At 41.8% G+C, this 22,115-nt stretch overlaps 1 protein-coding gene across 11 annotated transcripts in view; it reads left to right on the top strand.

The window, feature by feature from the left end:
- Positions 1-22,115, top strand: part of DCLK2 (doublecortin like kinase 2) — a 277,071-nt gene that overhangs the window by 228,921 nt on the left and 26,035 nt on the right. For 6 of the 11 annotated variants that reach the window (XM_030878193.3, XM_030878188.3, XM_060299703.1 and 3 more), the window contains 3 exons: positions 11,887-11,962; positions 13,100-13,208; positions 14,842-14,899. In XM_030878193.3, the coding sequence (XP_030734053.1) occupies positions 11,887-11,962; positions 13,100-13,208; positions 14,842-14,899 (243 nt within the window). The other 5 variants (XM_030878194.3, XM_030878189.3, XM_030878191.3 and 2 more) reach the window with 2 other exon arrangements.

Here is a 22,115-nt window from a genome sequence, read left to right as displayed (position 1 = left end):
TGACATGGTATAGTCAGCTGCCTTTTAAGAGGGCCTGTCTGTTCAGTGTTAAGTGATTTTTAAAAATAATAACCTGTTTTCCTGACTAGCTTAAAGATGGATTTGAGATGGTTTCGGATGCAGTTAGGTTATGCTATTGGGACGATAAACTCACCTTGACCTAAAAAAAAAAAAAAGAATCTGAGGTGCAGAGATGTGAAGTGAGTGGCTCTAGGTCCCAGTGGCCAGTTGGGATCTCTGACCCTTTCACAGTCTCCGTCTCTAACTTTTGACCTTCCCCCATCCCTGGTGGGCCTGCTCCAGTGACCCCAACACAGGCACCCCTTGGAAAAGCTGTGCTGTGTAGGCCTTTTAGGAGGGTGAGTGCCTGGGTTTAGATACACACAAATGCTCTGAAGAAAAACAGGTTGTGAGACTGGGAAAGGAATAAGGAGAGGGGAGGGTTGGGAAAAGGGAGAGGTGATCCTGGGGTAGGGGAGGGGGAGAGGCCAGAGGAAGGGCGAGGAAGACAGAGAAGAACTCCTGTTGGCAGCTCTTCCTGGGAGGCTTGGTTAAGGGATTGTTCATCGTATCTAATGGGGATTCTTTTCAAGTGAAGTGGTTACACTGTGTGACCAGCAGTTTTACTTTAGTGGGTCAGCTTTAGTAAAATGACCAAGTTCACAGTGGGTTAGGGTTATTGGGTTGGTTGGTTTGTTTGTTTGGGTTTTTTTGGAAGCCAGCAATGGAGCTGAGTATGGTCAAGACTGGCACAGGTTGGAAACAGACTGTGTAGTCCTGCCCCAGCAGGCGCATGGGTACCTCGACCTGGGATAATGTTCCGTAGTGGGCCTGAGATGGAGGGCACATTGTGAGCACACTGGCGTGACTGGGATTTGCATGCAGAGTGCACGCTCATAACCACTACTAGCTCCCAAAGGCACAGTGAGAAAGCAGGGCAAGTCTGTTATACAGATGACTGGCACTACGTAGTCAGACCAGAAATTAGTAAAATGAGTTGCTAGGGCTACCCACTGGGCTTCTTCCCTAGAACCTAGTGCCTAGGTATGAGAAGTTGGCTTTGCTTTTGTACAAGTTTGGGGAATCCGGCTTTTCTAAAAGACAGGACCACTCGTGGTGATAGTCACGTGGGGAGGAGGTGTTTTTGCAGCTGTTTCCACCACTGTGGACCAGGCTACCCACCAAGCCAGGCAGACAGGGAGCCAAAGGCCTTGAGGTAAGGCCAGCTCATGCCAGGTTGTACTAGGCCCGTGTCAGGAAGAAGTCTTGTTTAGTTTCCTTTTATTCTCCTTGCTTATTAAAATTTTCTGTGAATGTTCCAGTCTGTCCCAGTTAAGATAAGGGACCTCTTTAGGCCAGAGGCTGAAGGCAGAGATGGCACCCACTAGTTACATAGAAAGAGGGGCTCAGAGAAGGGAGAAGCCCAGAGGCCCCTGCTCTGATATGGACACAAGATGGTGCAGTGGTTCGGGGTGTGAGCTCGGAAACCCGAGTGTCTGGGTTTCATCTTGGCTACTCACTAGCTGTGTGGCCTTGGGCAACTCACATCACCGTTATCTGTAAAAAAGGGGATTCCTAGGACCTACTGCACAGGGTTGAGATTAACTGATTAAATATAAAGAAAGGACCAAGAATAGCTTTGTTAATCTATTATTCTATTGTTATTCTTTTATATTCTATTTGTATTACAGTAAGCATTGGGGTTTCCAGGTTCAGTTTTCACATGAGGGAAGTTTCACTTAGAAAAAAAAAAAATGATATACCTTAGTGTAGGAGAAGGAAAGAGAAAGTGAGAGAAGTCAGACTCCTCTCCTCTCTTATTACCTTCTCTGCTTTTCTGTTATGACTTTCCCTCCCAGCTTTACCCTTCGTCTTTGTTTTCCTGCCCTCTCTACATGTTCCAACCCTATTAGTAATCTAGAGGTAATTCTGTTAGTAACAAGCTGTCCCCAAATTTAGCAGCTTAAAACAACAATAAAAAATTATTTTCCCCCACAGTTCTTGTGGGTCAGGAATTCAGGAGCAGCTTAAGATCTTCCAAGAGGTTGTAGTCAATATGTATACCAGGGCTTCAGTCGCCCGAAGCTTGACTGGGAGCGGACGATCCCCTCCCAAGGTGACTCACTCACTTGGTGGCAAGTTGTACCGGCTCTTGGCAGGAGGCCTCAGTTCCTCACCATGTGGACCCCTCCGTAAATTGGCTTCAGGATCCTCAGAATGTGGCGACTGCATTTCCCCAGAGTGAGTGGTCTGAAAGAGAGTGCCGTGCAGAAGTTCCCCTTTCTATGACCCAGCCTCGCAAGTCAGACACCATCATTTCCATCATAGCTCAGTAGTCACAGATGTCAGCCCGGTTAAGCGTGGGGAGAGACTACGTGAGGGCATGGACATCAGGAGACGAGGCTCATGGGGACCATCCTGGAGGCTGGCTCCCACTCCTCTTCTCTCTGCTTTCATCTCACCCAGAGTTTCTTTCCTAGGCTGCCTCTGCTCCCTCAATAGCTTTCTGTCCATTCTCCCTTTTGAGCACCACAAAAGTCTCTCTCCCCATCAATTTCATTGCTTTGTTCTCCTTCCAGTCCTTTTGTTCTCCAGACCCATCACCCCCCGTGCATTGTTTTCTCTCCCCTGCAAATCCTAGAATCCTACCACCACTGTTGTTTTCTTCTCTTAATCCCCCATCTTCCTGACCCTCCATTTTCTCCTTGACCTCAGCCCGTGATCTCCTGTTTCCTCTGCCCAAGTTCCTCTGAGTCCCTTTGATCTAGCTGATAACCTTCCCTTCAGGAATATTTACTGTGAGTAAATCACAGCATTTTCTTTGGGACAGATAGGCAATGAAGAGTACTAAATGTGTCATCAGCTGCCAGATGGATGAAGAAAGCATTTCCCTGAAATTTAATTCATCATCCATGTCCCAGTTTAAGACTTTCAAGGCTGTAGTAACTCAAGGCTTCAGAGTCAGGGGCACATCTGTGGACACTGGGGGATGAAATGTCTCCTGTTTTGATGCTGAAGTGTATGCCCAGGGGCTGTCTACTGTGAGCATTCTTGTTGGTTGAAAGAAGAAAGAAAAAAGTACATTTGGAACATTATCCAACATCTTGAGATTATAAACTGTCTGATGTGCTGATGTTTTTGTCTGAAGAATGTCTCCTGGGTCTGCTGGTGGTGAAAGATCTTCTAGATTTGTGAAGTGTGATGGAAGGGCTGGTAGTATCTCATACTGATTGGCAGAGCTAAAATGTAACTCTTTGACCTTCTGAACTCAAAACTTCTTTTCGGAGCTGTGGAATGTAGATCCACGGTAGCTTCTGACCTTCAACATTTTCGCTTTTCCCTGGAGCTTTGGCTTTTCTTTGGTATTTAAAACTAGTTACTGGTCTTCAGTACGAAGAGACTGACGACTTATATACCTCCTTTATGACTTATATACCTCCTTTATTACCTCAGAAATGCTGGGTGGTGACTTCACCTCTGAACATAATTGATTTTGTTGACAGAAACAAAAGCAAAAGAGGGACTAAGCAGTTTTGAAGACTTCAGTGCCCTAACAAAATAAATCATCACAATGACTCTCAGATTCTGTTTGAGGACAGTGATTTGTACATTGTAGTTGTTAAGTAAAAAAGAAGCATTTGGGGGCTTCCCTGGTGGCGCAGTGGTTGGGAGTCCGCCTGCCGATGCAGGGGACACGGGTTCGTGCCCCGGTCCGGGAAGATCCCACATGCTGCGGAGCGGCTGGGCCCGTGAGCCATGGCCGCTGAGCCTGCGTGTCCGGAGCCTGTGCTCCACAACAGGAGAGGCCACAACAGTGAGAGGCCTGCGTACCGCAAAAAAAAAAAAAAAAAAAAGAAGCATTTGGTGGGTAAATGGTTCACCTGGGTGGAAGCCCTTTTTTATGGGGGTGGAGGGAGAGTTTGCCAAGCAAATCAGTGTATAAATTGGATCAACTGTAAAGACTTTATTTGAATATAAGCAGCATATGTGTTTCTCTTAAACGCCCCCTTATTCGTGAAAGTGGGTAATTTGACCTTCTTCTCGGTCACGCATTAGAAAATTGGATGGCCATAATACTTAGAGGTCGTGGTAGTGAGCTGGCCTGTGCCAGTGACAGACAGTGATAGCCTCCATTGTTGGCACTGAAGAGACAGGCACCACCTCCCCCACCATGCAGGCATCCTAGAAATTGGTGGTACCTCACACTGAAATCATGTAGACATGTTTAGCAGGTAGGTGTGGCCATACCACCTGTTGCTGAAAAATCCTGTAATCCAGTAAGCAAAATCCAATGCTTGAAAGGCTCACTCATAGGGATGTGATGAGATTCTGTGCTGGTTTTGGCAGGCCATGTAGTCAACTGAGATGGCAGCGATACTCAGAGGAACAGAAAACCAAAGTCAGCAGGTTCCATACAGCTCCTTTTGTTACTGGGTCCAAGCTCGTACTGCTCACCACATGACAGGCTAATAAATTGAGAGAGGAGTTGTTGAGGCAAGGAATAGAGACTTTATTGGGAAAGCCAGCAGACCGAGAAGATGGAGGACTAGTGTCCCAAAGAACCATCTTACCTGAGTTAGAATTCAGGCTTCTTTTATACTACTAGAGGAGGAGCTGTGGTTGGTTGGCAAAAACTTCTTGGTGCCAGAATCCTTTGTTCTTGCAGCTGTCCAGGTAGTTCAGGTCACAATGTTCCTCTCACCCTCCAACAAGACAAATGTTATTCTCTGTTCTGCAACTTCTTATCTCTATATGAATGGGAAAATGTTATATCTTTAAAGATCAGAGCCTTGAGAATGGGCTGTCCTGTATATTTCAGGCTATAAGCAACATTCTTTTAGTTATTAACTTGTAGCAAAAGCAATAGAATATAAAGGTTAAAGTAAAAGAAACATCCAGTATGGAGTCAGGTTTGTTCTTCCCTATTAAACTTTCATGGACTTGAGCTGGCTACCATCTCAAACCATGTACATGCACAGACAGTGGGTTCTCTTTACTGCTGTTCACCACTATGAACAAGTCTCAAGCACCACTGATTTTACCAAATGAAACCAAGTGTAAGGTATGGCTACAGATAAGAATACTTTGTACGTTACTAACCCTTAGGTGCTGATTCAGATTAATTGTTCATGTCTCATTACTAATACTGAAGTATTTCAAAGTAAATTATCACAAATCCAATATTAAAGTGATAAAGCTTCTATTTTTAAATGGATGCCTAATTTATACTGGTTTTCCTTCTAATTAATGGAACTGATATTTCTGATATTTTTTAAAAAACACCACAAAAATGATAATGAGGCAAATCTATTTACAAGTAATATCTAGAATACTGATTTTTAAAAAAATCTTCGGTACATTTCAGAGGTCATCTTTTTAAAGAAAAATTTTTCTTAAGATTGCTTTATGTGAGGAAAGGCTGTGTATTTATTTATCGACTTATATATTATTTGACTAAACTATAAGAATGTGATAATAGTTATGTACTCTGAAAGCATGTTCTAAATATACCCCAGTGAATATTTTGATCAGTGAGTCTGGTATAGGGTACAAGACTTCTTGAGGAGGTCATAGTGTGAGATTAGCCAAATAGCCTGGACTCTGCAGTCAGACCTGGGTTTAAATTCTGAATCCACATTTGCTGTGGCATTTGGGCAAGTTATATAACCTCTCTAAGCTTTGGTTTCTTCACAGATCGATGGAGATGATGATAATACCTAATTCATAAGATATAAAAGTACTCATTTTAGGACTTGGCACAAAGTAGGCATTCAGTAAACTGTAATGAGTTGCTTCTTTCCTTTTCTTACAAAGAGAACATTGTTCTTGGGCTATTGATAACTCACAATGGCTAGATTACTGGATGAGTGATAGAGGGAACTTAAATTAAGATAGCTGGACGATTAATTACGATTACTGCCAGAAACTTCCTCCACAGAGGTTCTCAACCTTAGCTACTCATTAGACCTTCTGTGGAGCTTAAAAAAATATTGATGCCTGGGCCCTACACGCAAGAATTCTTTAATCTGCAGTGCAGCCTGGCAATAGAATTTTTCAAATCTTCCCTCGTAATTCTAATGTACAGCCAAGGACAGAGAACCACTGCTTTATAACAACCATACCCTGGGGTTTATTCTGTTCTAAGCATTTAAAAGCGTAAGAATGATATTGGAGGAAAAGCTTTCCTAAGAAAGTTCTTGTAGACCAGGGATTTATTTGCCTGTGACCACATTTGGCCCAACGCCTGTTTTTCTCAATAAAGTTTTATTGGAACACAGCCATGCTCATTTGTTTCCATTTGGTCTATGGCTGTTTTCACGCTACAACAGCAGAGTTGAGTAGTTGTGACAAAGACCATATGACCCACAAAGGCTAAAATGACTCTCTGGCCCTTTACAGAAAATGTTTCTGACCCCTGCAGTAAGCCACTTAAAAATTGAATCGTAGTGCTGTTTTCCAAGATGCATTCGAGAAAGTCAACTCACTACACAAGTATATCTGCTAGATTCTGTTCAAATGCTTCCTTTTATGAAAAACCAAAATGAAGTTGGGACTATTAAGTAGTTCTATTAAGTAGCATTAAGAGAACTATTTTTGCTACATGTTTTTGAGAATTGCCTATTTCTGAACAAAACTTCACAATTTTAGTATAGCACTTAACATTCTCTTTAAGTTCTAAGTTTTGTAGAAATAGTAAGAAATTTAATGTAGGACACTTTGACTTAACTTCCTTACTAAAAATGTGGAAAGCTGGCATGTTAATGATTATCAAATGTACTTTCTCAGCCCTGAATGCCCTTTTAAATGAATCTAGTTGAGAGTACTGTATAGATTTTTCTGCTTGTTTTCAAGTCTTTTTAAAAAGTTCTTAGCAGAAGTGGCTTCTTGTGCATTTTCCTTCCTTGCATACTCATAAAAATGGAGCTGCTGCTGCCAGAGAGTAGGTAGGTGGTGGCACAGTGGAGCAGGTCCTAGAGAATGTGCTCGGCAATGCCTTCAGTCTTTTTAATCACTTTCCTTCCTTTACTCACCAGGACATATGTCCCCTCTGCTCCCCACCCCTAAACATCATCACATCTTTTTGAACCAGTTAGTAGTTATGGAAGATATCTTGAAAGAACCCAGTTGCTGCCATCCGTTTATGCTTTACTGAGGAGCAGCTCACCCAAATGCAGCATCTAGGCACAGTCTTCGTGCTGTCTCAGCATCCTGGTTGGTGATGGAAGCATGAAAGCTCATTAGAATTTTAAGAGATTTAAAAAAAAAATGTTTAGTTGAACAATAGAAATGGGACAGGTTTTAATCAGGAATGCCATATTTTAATCTCTCCTTGCTTCAATAAGAGAATAGTTCTCTTACAAGGGACAGGGAAATCCATAAATTCTGCCTGGTAAATGGTGGGAATTTTGTAGTCATAGTTTTTGCCCTAGTGTTTTCCTTCCTCTTTTGTCTGCATGTCTCTCAGGGCACCGGGAATGCTTTGCTTTATATATAACAATAGACACTTCACGTTTGCCAGGGATCTGTCCAGAGATCTTGGTGAATACCCAGCTTTTCTTGGATTCTCAGAGCACCAGGCTTCGTTGCCAGGAGGTCACGTGAGCTTAATTGCTAGCGGTGTGATTCCAACACGCCCAGTGCAGATTCGTGCTGTAGCGAAGTGGTTCCCTCTCATGGATCCTCACGGGCGTTTGTAACCATCAGAAGGAACCTTCAAATGGTTAGGTGAGGTTTCTGGGAAGGGTTTTAAGGGTGCACACATGCCTCTTCCTGAGACTGCAAGCTTCCGGCAGTAATGACCTTGGCCCTACATCTTTGCATCCTTTGCAGCCAGCACAGGTTGTAGCTGAGGGAGGAAAGGAAAACTGTCTGTGGGTCTAATCATGTCCTGTCTGTTGAGCTGTGTTATAATAAGATGATTCCCTCATTGCTTTATGTTTTCATTTTCTGCATGAAAGCTTTATTTTCAAATAAAGGAACATATTGGGGCAGGTAATCAGTTACGTCACTTCTGTTAACTCTCTAGTTTTTAAATGCTTGAGGTTTAGCACTTTGAGAAAAAATCATTCTGTTTGAGAGTCTTGAAAAGTAATCTTCTTGCCATCATTCCTTGCTAAGAAAGCTGCATTTCCTGGTGATTTAGTGAAAACTTTTGTCAGGTACACATGAAAGTAGCCTCTCACGTGGGCCTGCGCCCTCACGCTGCCCATGAGGCAACCTCCGAGGCCGGGCTTCAGCCCAGTTGCTGGAGGACCAGCTTCCACCACCTGTTCTGGCTCCTTGCCACCTCTGAATCCCAGCACAAACCAGGTTTGTAATTGCTGGACTGTACAGGGAATCAGGATAGGTGGGAATGGGGGTTTAATCAAAAGAAACATTGAGAAAGTTACAGGGGTTGACAGGAGCTCAGTAAACACTCCAGAGAGTCACGCATCCATGTGAAAATGTACAAAGAGGTAAAAATGCCTGCATTTTAGCTCCTTCCAAGACTTCCTTCTTAGCCCTTGAGTCAGAACATATCAGCTTGCGATGAACTAACTTACTCAAATTAGCTCAAGAAAGAGACCTGTGAGAAGAACGTTACCTGCTTCCAGGAGAGCTGAGCAAGCAGGCCTGGGGGAAGGCAGGTCTTCGGACCTCAGCAGTGGGCGTGGGGTCTGCACGCTGCACACTCCCTCTGGCTCTGAGTGTTGGGAAGGCAGATGGTTCCTTCAGTGCCCAGGCTGGACCCAGCCAGCTGTGTCCTGAGGACGTGAGGCTGCCCCGTTCTGGGCTGTGAGATACAGACATTCAGGCAAGCCAGCCACTGTCCACTGCTGCTCCCGGACATCAACAGTCCAACTCCCCCATCCCTGTAACCTAAAGGCAAGTCGTGATCAAAGGGGATCTTTCCAGTTATCTTTCGAGATCTAAAACTTTCCCCAAAATGACATTCTTCTTATCTTTATTCCATTAAGAACGTGGCTGATATGAGTTTAATTTGGATCTCTTATTCCCATGACTGACAGTTTTCAATCTAGGAAGAGTTGGATTAGAAGTGGAACAGACTTTGAATGAATTATTTAGCAAAAGATCTCTTATAGCCGTTGTACGTTCAATAACTCAAAAGCATTTCTCTGACACTCACTTCAAGGCTCTATGCTAGGTGTTTTGAGGAAAAATACTAATAACTAATATTGAGCTATGGTTACATGTCAGTGATTGTGCTAAATGATTTTACGTGCATGAGCTAATTTTAATTCTTTAGCATATCTTTGCGCTAGCTGCTGCTCCTATCCCTATATTCAGAGCAGAAAATTAAGACTTAGGAAGTTTTAGCAACATTTAAAGAAAACCAAAAGATTATTGGAGACTTCCCTGGTGGCGCAGTGGTTAAGAATCCACTTGCTAATGCAGGGGACACGGGTTCAAGCCCTGGTCCGGAGAGTTCTCACATGCCGCAGATCAACTAAGCCCGTGCGCCACAACTACTGAGCCTGTGCTCTAGAGCCCATGTGCCACAACTGCTGAGCCCGCGTGTCACAACTACTGAAGCCCGTGTGCCTAGATCCTGTGCTCCACAAGAGAAGCCACCGCAGTGAGAAGCCTGCGCACCGCAACGAAGAGTAGCCCCCGCTCACCGCAAGTAGAGAAAGCCCGCGCGCAGCAACGAAAACCCAACACAGCCAAAAATAAATAAACAAATAAATAAAGCTACTCAAAAAAATTTAAAAAAAAAGATTATTGGAGTTAATGTAAGTATGAAATACATGGAAAAAAAGTGGTGGGAAACAAGTTGGACAGGTAGGTAGGGGGATAAATCATGACCTGAGTGCCATGCTGAAGACGTGTGGGTTGATCTGTTGGTAACGAAGACCCAGTGAGTTTCTGGGATCCTAGGGGCGATGTCAGAACTATTCTTCGGAAAAGCTTCTCTGGCTATAATTGTGGAGTGGGAGAGACTGATGGAACTGAGGAGGCCTCTGGTAGAGGTGCCGAGAGAAGCCGAGGACAGCCAGGACTGGGGTAGTTGCTGTGGCCATGAATGGAGCAGAGAATGCTGTGGTTTTCTTTTCAGCTTCCTTTTATGTTCCCTCTCTGGGGCTTGATTTTAAAAGTCTAGCTTTTAAACATCCTAGCATAGACTCCTGCTGGATTTGGAGTTGCCTTCAATTTCAGCAGGAAAAAAAAAAAAAGAATAAAACAAACAAAACTCCATTTTGGAAAACTTTGTCCACCAAATTACCTGTATTGTGAGGAAACGGTGATTGAGGAGCCAGGCGTTCATCCGGCTGCAGCGTTTTCATCAGGTTAAGGGTGGCCAGAAAGCGACCCACACACACACCCACGTTCCTGCACGACTACTCCCCTGTCAGCGTGTAGGACACAGACACTTATGAGAGGTGTGTTTGCCCCTCAGGAGGGGGCTCATTTGGTGGCTGTCACCACTGCTTTTCCGTGGCCCTGGGTTTCCTAGCAGGACACGCCGCTCCTGGTTTTACTGTCCACACAGGTGTGGTTACATGGGACCTGAGAAAACAGCCTAATTTTTACGTGCCTCTCATTCTTGAGGCTCGTATTTTATCCCCAAAGAACTTCTGGGTGATCCTGTTTGAAGGAATGTTGTAAGTATTGGGTTTTCCTGGGTTGAACCAAACTCAGCATCTGTGGGGTTCTCCACTTCACCCAGAGGAAGAGGGTGGACTCAGTGTCTTCAGCTTGTGGGCGCTGTGGGAAGGGTAGGTCCCTGCCCTAGACCTATGCTATCTGTGCTTTCATTTAGCAAGTGTGAATTAAGTAGTGTGTGCACCAGGCCCTGTGCTGCACATGGAGGATGCAGGGATGAAGAAGGCACAGCTGCTCTGGGGCAGAAGCTGCCAGGATAGTTTGGGCATAGAGGCAAGCAAGTAAACATACCAGCACAAAACATGCCAAAGATGCGTCTCAGTATTTGGTAAGTCTTTTGATGTTTAAACTCCTGAAAGGAATACCTTTTTTTTTTTTTTTTTTTGAAAGAGAAGAAAGAAAATTAAAGATGAAAGAGAAAAGATTGAGTTTGAAAGTGTAATAACTCTTGGAAATTAAGAAAAAATTCCATAAGCCTACAGAATAATAAAAGAAATAATAAAACAAAATAGTAATACATATATGAATAATAGTCATAATATGAGTTTTTCAGTTTACCTAAGAACTAGGGATATTTCTGTGTTAGACTGGGAACTTCAGCTTTTTGTGAAGTTGGAACCTACCTGAAAGCTTTGTCTCTTATTCCCCTCTGGTTCCTAGTAAAAAAAAAAAGCTTCTTATGATGCTTCAGAGGAATTCCTGCTGTCTTAGGGTGGCAAAGGAGTTGATTGAGCCAGGGCTGTTCTCTGGGTCCTGAAACTACAGGAGGGTGTGGAAGGTGATGCACTCCCGGACATGGGGCTGGACTTCTGAGAAGAGCTCGACCCTAGCAGGGACTCTGGTGGTCAGCCAGGGTGTGGGGAAGGGTGGGGAATGTGGGATCTGGGGACTCTGTGCTGACGTTCTTGTAATTATCTATAATTCTAAGCCTTCTTGTGCCGCTAGTAACTACCTTGTTCATGGGTGATGCTGTGAAAGTCTCCTTATTTTACATCGTTGAGATCAGAAGTAACACAGCATCAAAGAAGAGTAACATACATCAATTTTCCTGATACTAATATGAATTGAAAATACTGTATCTAAGGAAGAACTGTACTAATGGGATTGTATATAGGGAGAAAGGTGAGATGAGAAGCAAGGGGATGCTTCCTCTGTTTCTGTACCATTTTATTTTACTTTTTTTGCATTCTATTATATAAGCATTCTCTGTTCTCTTAAGGATGAGCTAGCTAAAGATTCGGAAACTTATCCTGATAAATAATGGGCACTCTCCTCTTTCAGCAGATTTCTGCACATGGCCGATCTTCTTCCAATGTAAATGGCGGGCCTGAACTTGATCGTTGCATGAGTCCTGAAGGTAGTTCTCAGCCTATGATTACTTTTTTTTTTAAAATTATTTATTTATTATTTTTGACTGTGTTGGGTCTTCGTTTCTGTGCGAGGGCTTTCTCTAGTTGCGGCGAGCGGGGACCCCTCTTCATCGCAGTGTGTACGCTTCTCACTATCGCAGCCTCTCTTGTTGCAGAGCACAGGCTCCAGACGCGCAGGCTCAGTAGTTGTGGCTCACGGGCCTAGTTGCTCCGCGGCATGTGGGATCTTCCCAGACCAGGGCTTGAACCCGTGTCCCCTGCATTGGCAGGCAGATTCTCAACCACTGCGCCACCAGGGAAGCCCTATGATTGCTTTTGTAAGGGAAGCCATCCATGTGAACTTGGTTGCCCCCCAAACCCACTTGTGCTAAATTATCTCCCTAAACAGCAATGGGATCATGACACCAGTTAGCCTGTTTAGCCGTATTGGGCAGGGATCACATCAATATGTATAGAATCTCGTTAATTAAGCTACCCAATTTCAGATTTTAGTCTTGGGTTTCCTTTATTTTTCCTTAGTGGCAATCGGCTCACAATTCCTAAATGTAGACTTTCCTTGTTCTTAGATATCTTTAAGTGGGTTTCTTTGTTTGATGTCAGCTATGTACAGGGCACTGGGGATACATTGTGAAAAGTGGTCGATCTTAACCACTTCCTTCTCCTGCCCCTCCCCCCTCTCCTTTTTGAGGACACTTTGAGCCAGAAATTAGCCTTAACAAGGTATCCTAAGTGGCCAGAATTTTCTTTACTAGAAAATCTTGAAGAGAAAATTTCTAAGATTAAGTCCCCATCATCCTCCCCTCCCCCTTTCTCCAGAGTTGACAAAAAGCTTACAGAGTTTTGGTTAGACTTCCCTTTCACCCAAAGCTAATCACTTATTTTCAGCTGATATTTCAGGGGTTTGTCAGGTTTATTGATTTTGTTGGTTTCTGATTCCAACCAACAAGGCCAAAAGGAAATGGGTGGCTCAGGTGTTCTATTCAGAGAATACGCTCAGAGGATTTTCTTTAGTTTTACCACAGATTCAGAAATAACTCCATTGTGATTTATTATTTCACCCGTCTGTAGGAATCGAGGTGAAATGTGATGTGTTCACTAGACTTTGTGTTTATCCTTTTTTGCAGGTGTGAATGGAAACAGGTGCTCTGAATCGTCACCTCTTCTTGAGAAGTACAAAATCGGGAAGGTTATTGGTGATGGCAACTTTGCAGTAGTCAAAGAGTGCATGGACAGGTGAGCGGGTGGTGAGGATAATCGTTTATTCACCGACACATACGTTTCTCCTTTGGAGTTTATTCTTATCTGAATGAACGAAAGGCCTTCTTAAAGAGTCTACTCTTAGGGCTAGTGTTTTGCATGCCCACAGGCAACTTGACAGGGGAAAATGTATGTATACATGCAGAATATAAACCTGCTTTGTACTTTGGGAGATATATCAGGTCTCATCCATGAGCCAGAGAAAAATGGGAAAGAGTACGATTCATTTAAAAAAAAAAAAAAAATCTCCTATAGTGCTTATCTGTGCCAGGCTCTGTTCTCAGTGCTGTACTTATATTAAGTCATTAACCCTCTCAGCTAATAATTAATTGCATATTATCAGTAGTTCAGGATACATGAGCTCTGACTTTATTCAATATCAGAATCAGCCAACTTTTGCTCATATTAAAATTATATTTTTGCTTGTCCAGCCTTATTTCGTTTAAGGTCCTATTTTCTCATATGGTAACAAATCCATTCTTTTACATTCCAGGCCTTTTGTAAACAATATTAAAACTGGAAAAGACTCAGATTAGAGTCTTTGTGTTTATAGCCTGTTACTCTAGCTGTTCTAAGTGGTAATTTTTGTTGTGGTGGTGGGAGATGGGTGAGGGGGAGTTTTCCAGAAAGTTCTGGTGACTACAGTTTTCCTGTTCTGCTACATCTCCAGTGAAGCTTTACTGCTCCTTATACGGTACACAAAGTAGCTCGCTGTCTTCTAAGCCCCTCTGCTTAGCTCTGGTACACAGATTGCTGCTCAAGCAACAAGCATCTAAAATATGACATCTGAAGACTCATTAGAAATCTGAGGCAGTGTTTGGTTTCTGTTATGGAGAAGCAGTTTAAATAAAAGTTATTCTTCCAAGGTCGGTCTCATCAGCGTGTACCGTGACCCCCTGGCACAAGCAGCTTGTGCTTGAGAGAGCTAACCTATTCCAAGAATACCACAGTGTTCTTTCTTGAACTGCTTTCCTATTCTAAAAGATGTATTTTTGACATGTTCAGATTAAATTATACTGAAGGTGATTAAAAGTTAAATAACAACATCAGGACTCTTGTGTCAAATGAATGACATCTCTAGTACCAGATATGGACGTTTAAAGGTGTGGATAAGGTGGCACCAGATCCTAAGTGGAGTTTTGGCTGAGAAATAGAAACTGAAAGTCTAGGGACTTTTCAGTTTTGAATTATGGGCTAATTAGTGACTAATGGACTCATGTAAAGACATTGATAAAAGAAAATTTTCTGTTACTTTGATTCATTTTTCTTAATTTTATTCTGTCTCTTAAGAGAACTATTTTTGAGATTTAAGTATGGAAGAACAGCTTCTTGTCCAAGTCTGATACAACAGAATTTAAATACTTTAAATATGTGAGTTACTTAATATTGTAATGATTAATACTTATAAAAGGAGATTGACAGTGTGGCTTTGTGGGTTTTAAAAAAATCTTTTGTGGGTATTTTTCTCCCTGACCCCACTCAGCATCCTCCCTGGCGTATAGAGAAGGAAGCCACTCTTTTTTCCCTGGGTCTGTGCTGTAGAGGAAATCAGGATGGATGGTGTCTTTGATTTATGTCTTTAAATGGCCTTCCTCTGATTATTCCATAGGTCCACAGGAAAGGAGTTTGCCCTAAAGATTATAGACAAAGCCAAATGTTGTGGAAAGGTACAGTATACATAACTGTTTTGTAAAAGAAACCGAAAAAACTTAGAGATGTTTACTGCGGTGAAGGAATTTAAGTGGTGATTTGACAAGATCATTATAGGATAGTATTGCTGATAGTAGCGGGGGAAACCTTATCAAGCTTTTTTTTCCCCTGCCATTTTTCAGAAACCTTAATCCTAAAACAGTAAATTGATTTGATCTCTGTCCTAACCATTGAAAAATACAAGTTCTTCTCTCTGGGAGATGTCTATATCAAAACCCAGCAACACACAAAAGGTGCCTCAAGAACTGTGAGGGTTCTGAGACTTTTCAAACTAAGAAATTAGCCTTCCAGCTTTGTAGATGTGGCAGAAGACACAAGATTCCTGGGTCAGAGACAAAAACTACTACCGGTGCCACAGCAGCTAGCATGAGCTCCATGCTTGCACTGGTTCCCAAAGCCCACAGAAGTGATGCAGAGGGGCCCAGCTGGATGCTGTCCACACAGTGGGTTTGTGTCACAGTGGAGGACCCCCAAGCTTAGGAACCCCCCCAATCTTATGAGGCGGCCACTAGCATCCTACCCAGCCTCTGCCCCAGAGGAGAGCATTATTTTTATTATCATGGTCAGGAAACAAATCGCCGTCCACCCCTGGGGGAGACCCTGTCTCTGTGTTCCAAGGGTGTTTGCTATACAGACATACTTGGAAAGATAGTTTGTAACTAACGATGATGTGGGATGTGCAGAAACACCATGGATTGTCTCCCCAAATGGATGAACTTTTTTCTCTGTCCTACTCTGAAGATGGGACTGGGAAAAAAAATCAAATGATAGAATGCTGCTAGATTACTGCCATTTCAACTATATTTGAAAGGATAAATATTCTACAATAGTGATGACAAAGACCTTTTTAGATTCCTTTCTGGCAAGTAGCATAGCAGTTAAGAGAGCAAGCTCTAGGGCCTTCCCTAGAAGGTGGCGCAGTGGTTAAGAATCCACCTACCAATGCAGGGGACACGGGTTCGAGCCCTAGTCTGGGAAAATCCCACATGCTGTGGAGCAACTAAGCCTGTGCACCACAACTACTGAGCTGGCACTCTAGAGCCCGCGAGCCACAACTACTGAAGCCTGTGTGCCTAGATCCCATGCTCTGCAACAAGAGAAGCCACCGCAATGAGAAGCCCGTGCACCGCAATGAAGAGTAGCCCCTGCTCGCCGCAACTAAAGAAAGCCCAGGCACAGCAACGAAGACCCAACACAGCCAAAAATAAATAAATTAATTAATTAATTGAAAAAAAGAGAGAGAAGGCTCTAGATCTCATGGTCCAACTCTGAGTTCCTCGCGCTTGTGGTGCTGAGCACTTGAAGTATGGCCAGTCTGAACTGAAATGTACTCTCAGTGTAAAACACAACAGATTTTGAAGACTTAATGCAGAAAGAAGAATGTAAGATACTTCATTAATATCTTTTGTATTTGATTACATGTTGAAATGATAATATCTTGGATATATGGGGTTAAATGAGTTATACATTTTACCTACTTTTTATATTTTTTAACATGGCTACTAGAAAACTTAAATTCACATATGCGGATCACATTTCTATTGAACAGTATTACTCTAGAGCCAGATTGTGTAAAGTTTAATCGTGGCTCTGCCTCTTTTTGCTGTGTGACCTTGGAAAAATTAGTTAACCCCTCTGTGCCTCTGTTTCTTCCTATCAAATGCAGTTGTTAATAATATGGAAGGCATAGGTTATTGTGAATTAATTGAATTAAGGCATAGAAAACATGTAGAAAAGTACCAGTATATAACAAGAATTTAACATGTGTTAACTGTCAATATTATTAATATGCCAGAGGAATTCAGAAGTTATAGCTAGGAGGATTTGATGTGATAGTAGTGGTTTTATATTTATGGAACTCCTAAAACTATTCTTCATCAGACATTTACAAAATTGTGTATTTTTAACGGGAAACTTAAAATATTATGATACAGTGTTAGAAGAGTCTTCTCAGAGACCCAGAATGGAAAATCCAATAGACAAATTTGTCGTACACTTTTTTTTTTTTTTACTACATTGTGACAGCTAATGAAGCAGAGTCTGTACAAAATGCCCCCCTTTTCTTTGAATAAGGTTTTTCTAAATGTAATTTTCTTTAAATAATTCTGTGTGTTTTCAGTTATTGTGCTAACAATTTTATTACATTTTCAGCTGCAAAGCCTGTCTCCATATGTACGTAGGTGTTGCTCTTTGTATCTGATATTGTGTGATTTAAGCAGAATGTGTCATAATTTGGGGAGCCATGTTCTAAACAACTGTATTAAAGTATTTTTTCAAAAAAGTTTAAAAATAATTGCTCTGGTAAGGATATTGTTTACGTGATTAAAATTTAAGCAGCTGTCTCAGTAGTTGAAAAAAAAATCTTTATGCAAAAAAATTCAGTCTGGTACACTAAGTGTTGAAGGCAAATGAATAGGTCACTTCAAACATTTGGATCTTATTTTTCTTTGTTATTGAATGTCATTTATTTTTATAATTCACGATCATATACTTATTTCCATCCTTATATTTTGCTTATTTGAACAATTATTTCCACATTGACTATATAAAATTATAATGTTAAAACTTTAAAAAAAACTGAAGAATAGTTGACTTACAATATTGTGTTAGTTTCAGTTGTACAGCAAAGTGGTTCAGTAATTTTTTCAGATTATATTTCATTATAGGTTATTATAGGATATTAAATATAATTGTGCTATACAGTAAATCCTTGTTACTTATCTGTTTTATGTAAAGTAGTTTGTATCTGTTAATCCCATACTTGTTTTGTTCTAAATAGGTAGATTTTTCCACTAAAGTTTATATTTAGGAAAAAAATTGATATAGAGAATTTGCTTTTTTTTGGCAGCAGGGGCCACTCTTCATCGCGGTGCACGGGCCTCTCACTGTTGCGGCCTCTCGTTGCAGAGCACAGGCTCCAGATGCGCAGGCTCAGTAGTTGTGGCTCACGGGCCCAGTTGCTCCGCGGCATGTGGGATCTTCCCAGGCCAGGGTTCGAACCCGTGTCCCCTGCATTGGCAGGCAGATTCTCAACCACTGTGCCACCAGGGAAGCCCAGAATTTGCTTTTTTAAAACAAAATCTAAGGGGAGGTATTCAGCCACTCTTCGGGGGCATCGTTCGTTACCTCTGCCTTGTGGGTTGTATACAGAAAAGTAATAATGATGAAAATAATATCAGCCACTTATCAAAATGTATTATCTATCCAAAATGTATTATCTATCCATTTATCAAAATGTATTATCTATCCAGGCTTGGACATATAGAAATTTTGCACATTATCTTTAATGACTTGCAAAACAGATGTACTGATTTTACAGATAAAGAAACAGAAATTCAAATTAAATAGCTTCCCAAAAGTCACACAGAAGCAGAGCAGTGATTGGACCTTTGGGCTAGTCGGTTGCACAGCCAGTCTACACTGGCCAATCTACCATGATCCCTCTCCAAGTTCAACTTATGCATTTGTTCCTATAATAAGAACCTGGGGAAAATTCTTAACCTCTGGTTTTCTGTTTGCTTTTCTGTAATGTACAAGATTAATTCACTTGTTTACCTAACATTTGATGTTTGTGCAAGATACTGTGCTAGGAATAAGGTAATTTAACAATACCAGTTCCGTAAAAGTGTTATGGGAGTTCAGGGTAGCACATGAGAGAGAAGTAGGTGCTCAGTGGAGATGCCTTAGAGCAAGAAGCATTCGAGCTGGATTTGAGCAGTAGGTACGGCTTGAGTAGGCAGTAATGACAGAAAAGCTTTTGAGGCGGCCAGCGCAGCCTGAGTAGAGGCCCAGAAGATGGAAAGCATGTTGGGTTCTTCCAAGTAGGAAGTTTTCTTTTTCTTTTAAAAAAATATTTATTTATTTATTATTTATTTATTTTTGCTGTGCTGAGTCTTCATTGTGGCACACGGGATCTTCATTGCAGCATGCGGACTCTTAGTTGCAGCATACAAACTCTTAGTTGCGGCATGCATGCAGGATCTAGTTCCCTGACCAGGGTTCGAACCTGGGCCCCCTGCCCTGGGAGTGTGGGCCACTGGACCACCAGGAAAGTCCCTCAGTAGGAGATTTTCTTAAATTGATTTATAATGTTGTGTTAGTTTCTGGTTTACAGCAAAGAGACTCAGTTATACATACGTATTTTTTTTCATATTCTTTTTCATTATAGGTTATTACAAGATATTGAATATACAGTAGTTCCCTGTGCTATATAGTAGGACCTGGTTGTTTATCTACTGGTTTGGCCAAAAAGTTCTTTCGGTTACTGAATCTGTTGTTCAGTAAAGTTCTTCGTGAAAATGAAGAATGTGTCTTTTATTTTTACTTTAAACCAAACAAACTTTCTGGCCAACCCAGTATTTTATATGTAGTAGCTTGTATCTGTTAATCCCAAACTCCTAATTTATCCCTCTACCACCCCCTTTCCCCTTTGGTAACCATAAGTTTGTTTTCTATATCTGCGAGTCTGTTTCTGTTTTGTAGATACGTTCATTTGTGTCATATTTTAGATTCCACATGTAAGTGATATCATATGGTATTTGTCTTTTTCTGTCTGACTTACTTCACTTAGTATGGTAATCTCTAGGTCCATCCATGTTGCTGCAAATGGCATTATTTCATTCTTTTTATGGCTGAGTAATATTCCCTTGTATATATGTACCACATTTTCTTTATCCATTCATTTTTTGATGGACGTTTAGGTTGCTTCCATGTCTTGGCTATAGTATATAGTGCTGCTATGAACACTGGGCTGCATCATCTTTTCAAATTAGAGTTTTCTCTGGATATATGCCCAGGAGTAGGATTGCTGGATCATACGGTAACTCTATTTTTAGTTTTTTAAGGAACCTCCATACTGTTCTCCGTAGTAGCTGCACCAATTTAAATTCCCACCAACAGTGTATGAGGGTTCCCTTTTCTTGACACCCTCTCCAGCATTTATTATTTGTAGACTTTTTAATGATGGCCATTCTGACTGATGTGAAGTGATACCTGAATGTAGTTTTGATTTGCGTTTCTCTGATAATTAGTGATGTTGAGCATCCCTTCATGTGCCTATTGGCCATCTGTATGTCTTCTTTGGAGAAATGTCTGTTTAGGTCTTCTGCCCATGTTTTGATTGGGTTGTTTGTTATTTTGTTATTGAGTTGTATGAGCTGTTTATATATTTTGGAAATTAAATCCTCATTGGTCGCATCGTTTTTGCAGATATTTTCTCCCAGTCCGTAGGTTGTCTTTTTGTTTAGTTTATGGTTTCCTTTGCTGTGCAAAAGCTTATAAGTTTAATCAGGTCCCATTTGTTTATTTTTGCTTTTATTTCTATTGCCTTGGGAGACTGACCTAAGAAAACATTGCTATTATTAATGTCAGAGAATGTTTTGCCTGTGTTCTCTTCTGGGAGTTTTATGGTGTCCTGTCTTATGTTTAAGTCTTTAAGCCATTTTGAGTTTATTTTTGTGTATGTTGTGAAGGAGTGTTGTAACTTTATTGATTTACATGCCACGTAGGAGATTTTTGCAAGATCTACCTTGGGGCCAAATTTAAGGAGGCTTTTGAGAAGGCTATGGTGTTTGTAAATTTAAGAATTCTTCCAAGTTTGGTATTCTAAATAATATTCATTCTAAATATTTATTGAATTCCCATAGTGTGTGAAGCCCTGAGCTTTCTGTTGTGGTGCTTAGAAGTGGTCCTTCCTTCTCTTCCCGGAGTTCTGCATTCATTATCTACATGATATGGGTCCAGGCAGGACATAAATCCAAATGTATATTGTAGTAGTTTCCTGAGGCTGTTGGAATAAATTACCACAAACTTAGTGGCTTACAACGGAAATTTATTTTCTCACAGTTCTGGCGGCTAAGTCTGAAATGCACACTCCCTCTGGAAGCTTTAGGGGAGAATCTGTACCTTGATTCTAAGTAGCTTCTGGTGGCTGACAGTATTCCTTGGCTTGTGGCCACATCACTCCAAACCCTGCCTCCGTCTTCACCTCCCTCTCTTCTGTGTGTGTGTGTTTTTCCTCTTTTGTCTGTGAAATCTCCCTCTGCCTCTGTCTCATAAAGACACTTGTGATGGCACCCAGATAATCCACTGTTATCTCTTCGTTGCAGTATCTTTAATCACATCTCCAAAGACATTTTTTCAAATACAGTAATATTAACAAGTTCCAGGCGTTAAGGCTTGGTAACTTTGTGTGGCCGTTATTCAACCAACCACACTCATCTACCGCAGAAATTACATGTAGATCTGAGCATCTCATCTCTCTCACTGCATGATCCTCAGCAGTACTCACCCCACAATATATATACCAGCTGTAAAGCCACTGTTGACCGAGAGCAGGCATGATGTGTTTATGTCTTCCACTTTCTTGAGCACTTCAGAACGGACTGTGCTAGTTGCTGGAGGGCGAGGTAAACAGAAAGCTCCGGGACAGCAGGGTGAGGGCTGTGGTTGGAGCAGGGCACAGGGGCACTGAGAACAAATTCGAGGGGCTCCTAATCCAGTCACAGTTGAGCAGGGGAGGCCACCTGGAGGAGGTGAGGTCTCATGTGGTGCTGAGGGGTAAATAGGAGTTCACCAAGAAGCGGGGAAAGAGAGCTCCAGACAAAACCCGCCTGTGTAAGTGCCTGGAGGTCTAGATAAGAGATTGGCAAAAGGGATAAAATGGGAATGGATATATCCCGAGGCTATGGAGAAGGCTGACCTGGCAGGGATCGGTGATTGATTGGCTGTGCAGGAGGATGCAGGAAGGAGGGTCCCGGTGGAATTCCTGTCTGCTCTGGGCAGCCAGGTTCATTCAGTGAGACAAAGGACACTGGAGGGAAGGACTGGAGACAAGATGATTCGTTTGGTTTGAGAGAGCTGTTTATTCCGTGAATCTGTTTCTCTCTGGCTGTCTCTCTCTCTCTCTCTCTCTCTCTTTTGTCAGTTAAAAACCACCCTGGCCAAGGATAGGACGGTATCCTTTGCCAAGTGAGCAGTTTTCTTTGTCATTTACTCTCACATACAAAACCGTGGAACACCGCCATGAAATGATTCATGTGTAAATTATTTGGAGTTAGAATCATGAATCACTTAACATAAATAATGGTAGATGACTGAATAATGCAAGTTCAGTGCAGTTCAAGACAAAAGTGATGTTCACATTGTATTTAGAAATATTTCCCTGGAAAATGT

This window comes from Globicephala melas, chromosome 5 (genome assembly GCF_963455315.2).
Source record: "Globicephala melas chromosome 5, mGloMel1.2, whole genome shotgun sequence".
Taxonomy (NCBI): Eukaryota; Metazoa; Chordata; class Mammalia; order Artiodactyla; family Delphinidae; genus Globicephala; species Globicephala melas.
Note: the sequence above shows the minus strand (reverse complement) of the source record. Positions and strands in the feature narration are given on the sequence as shown.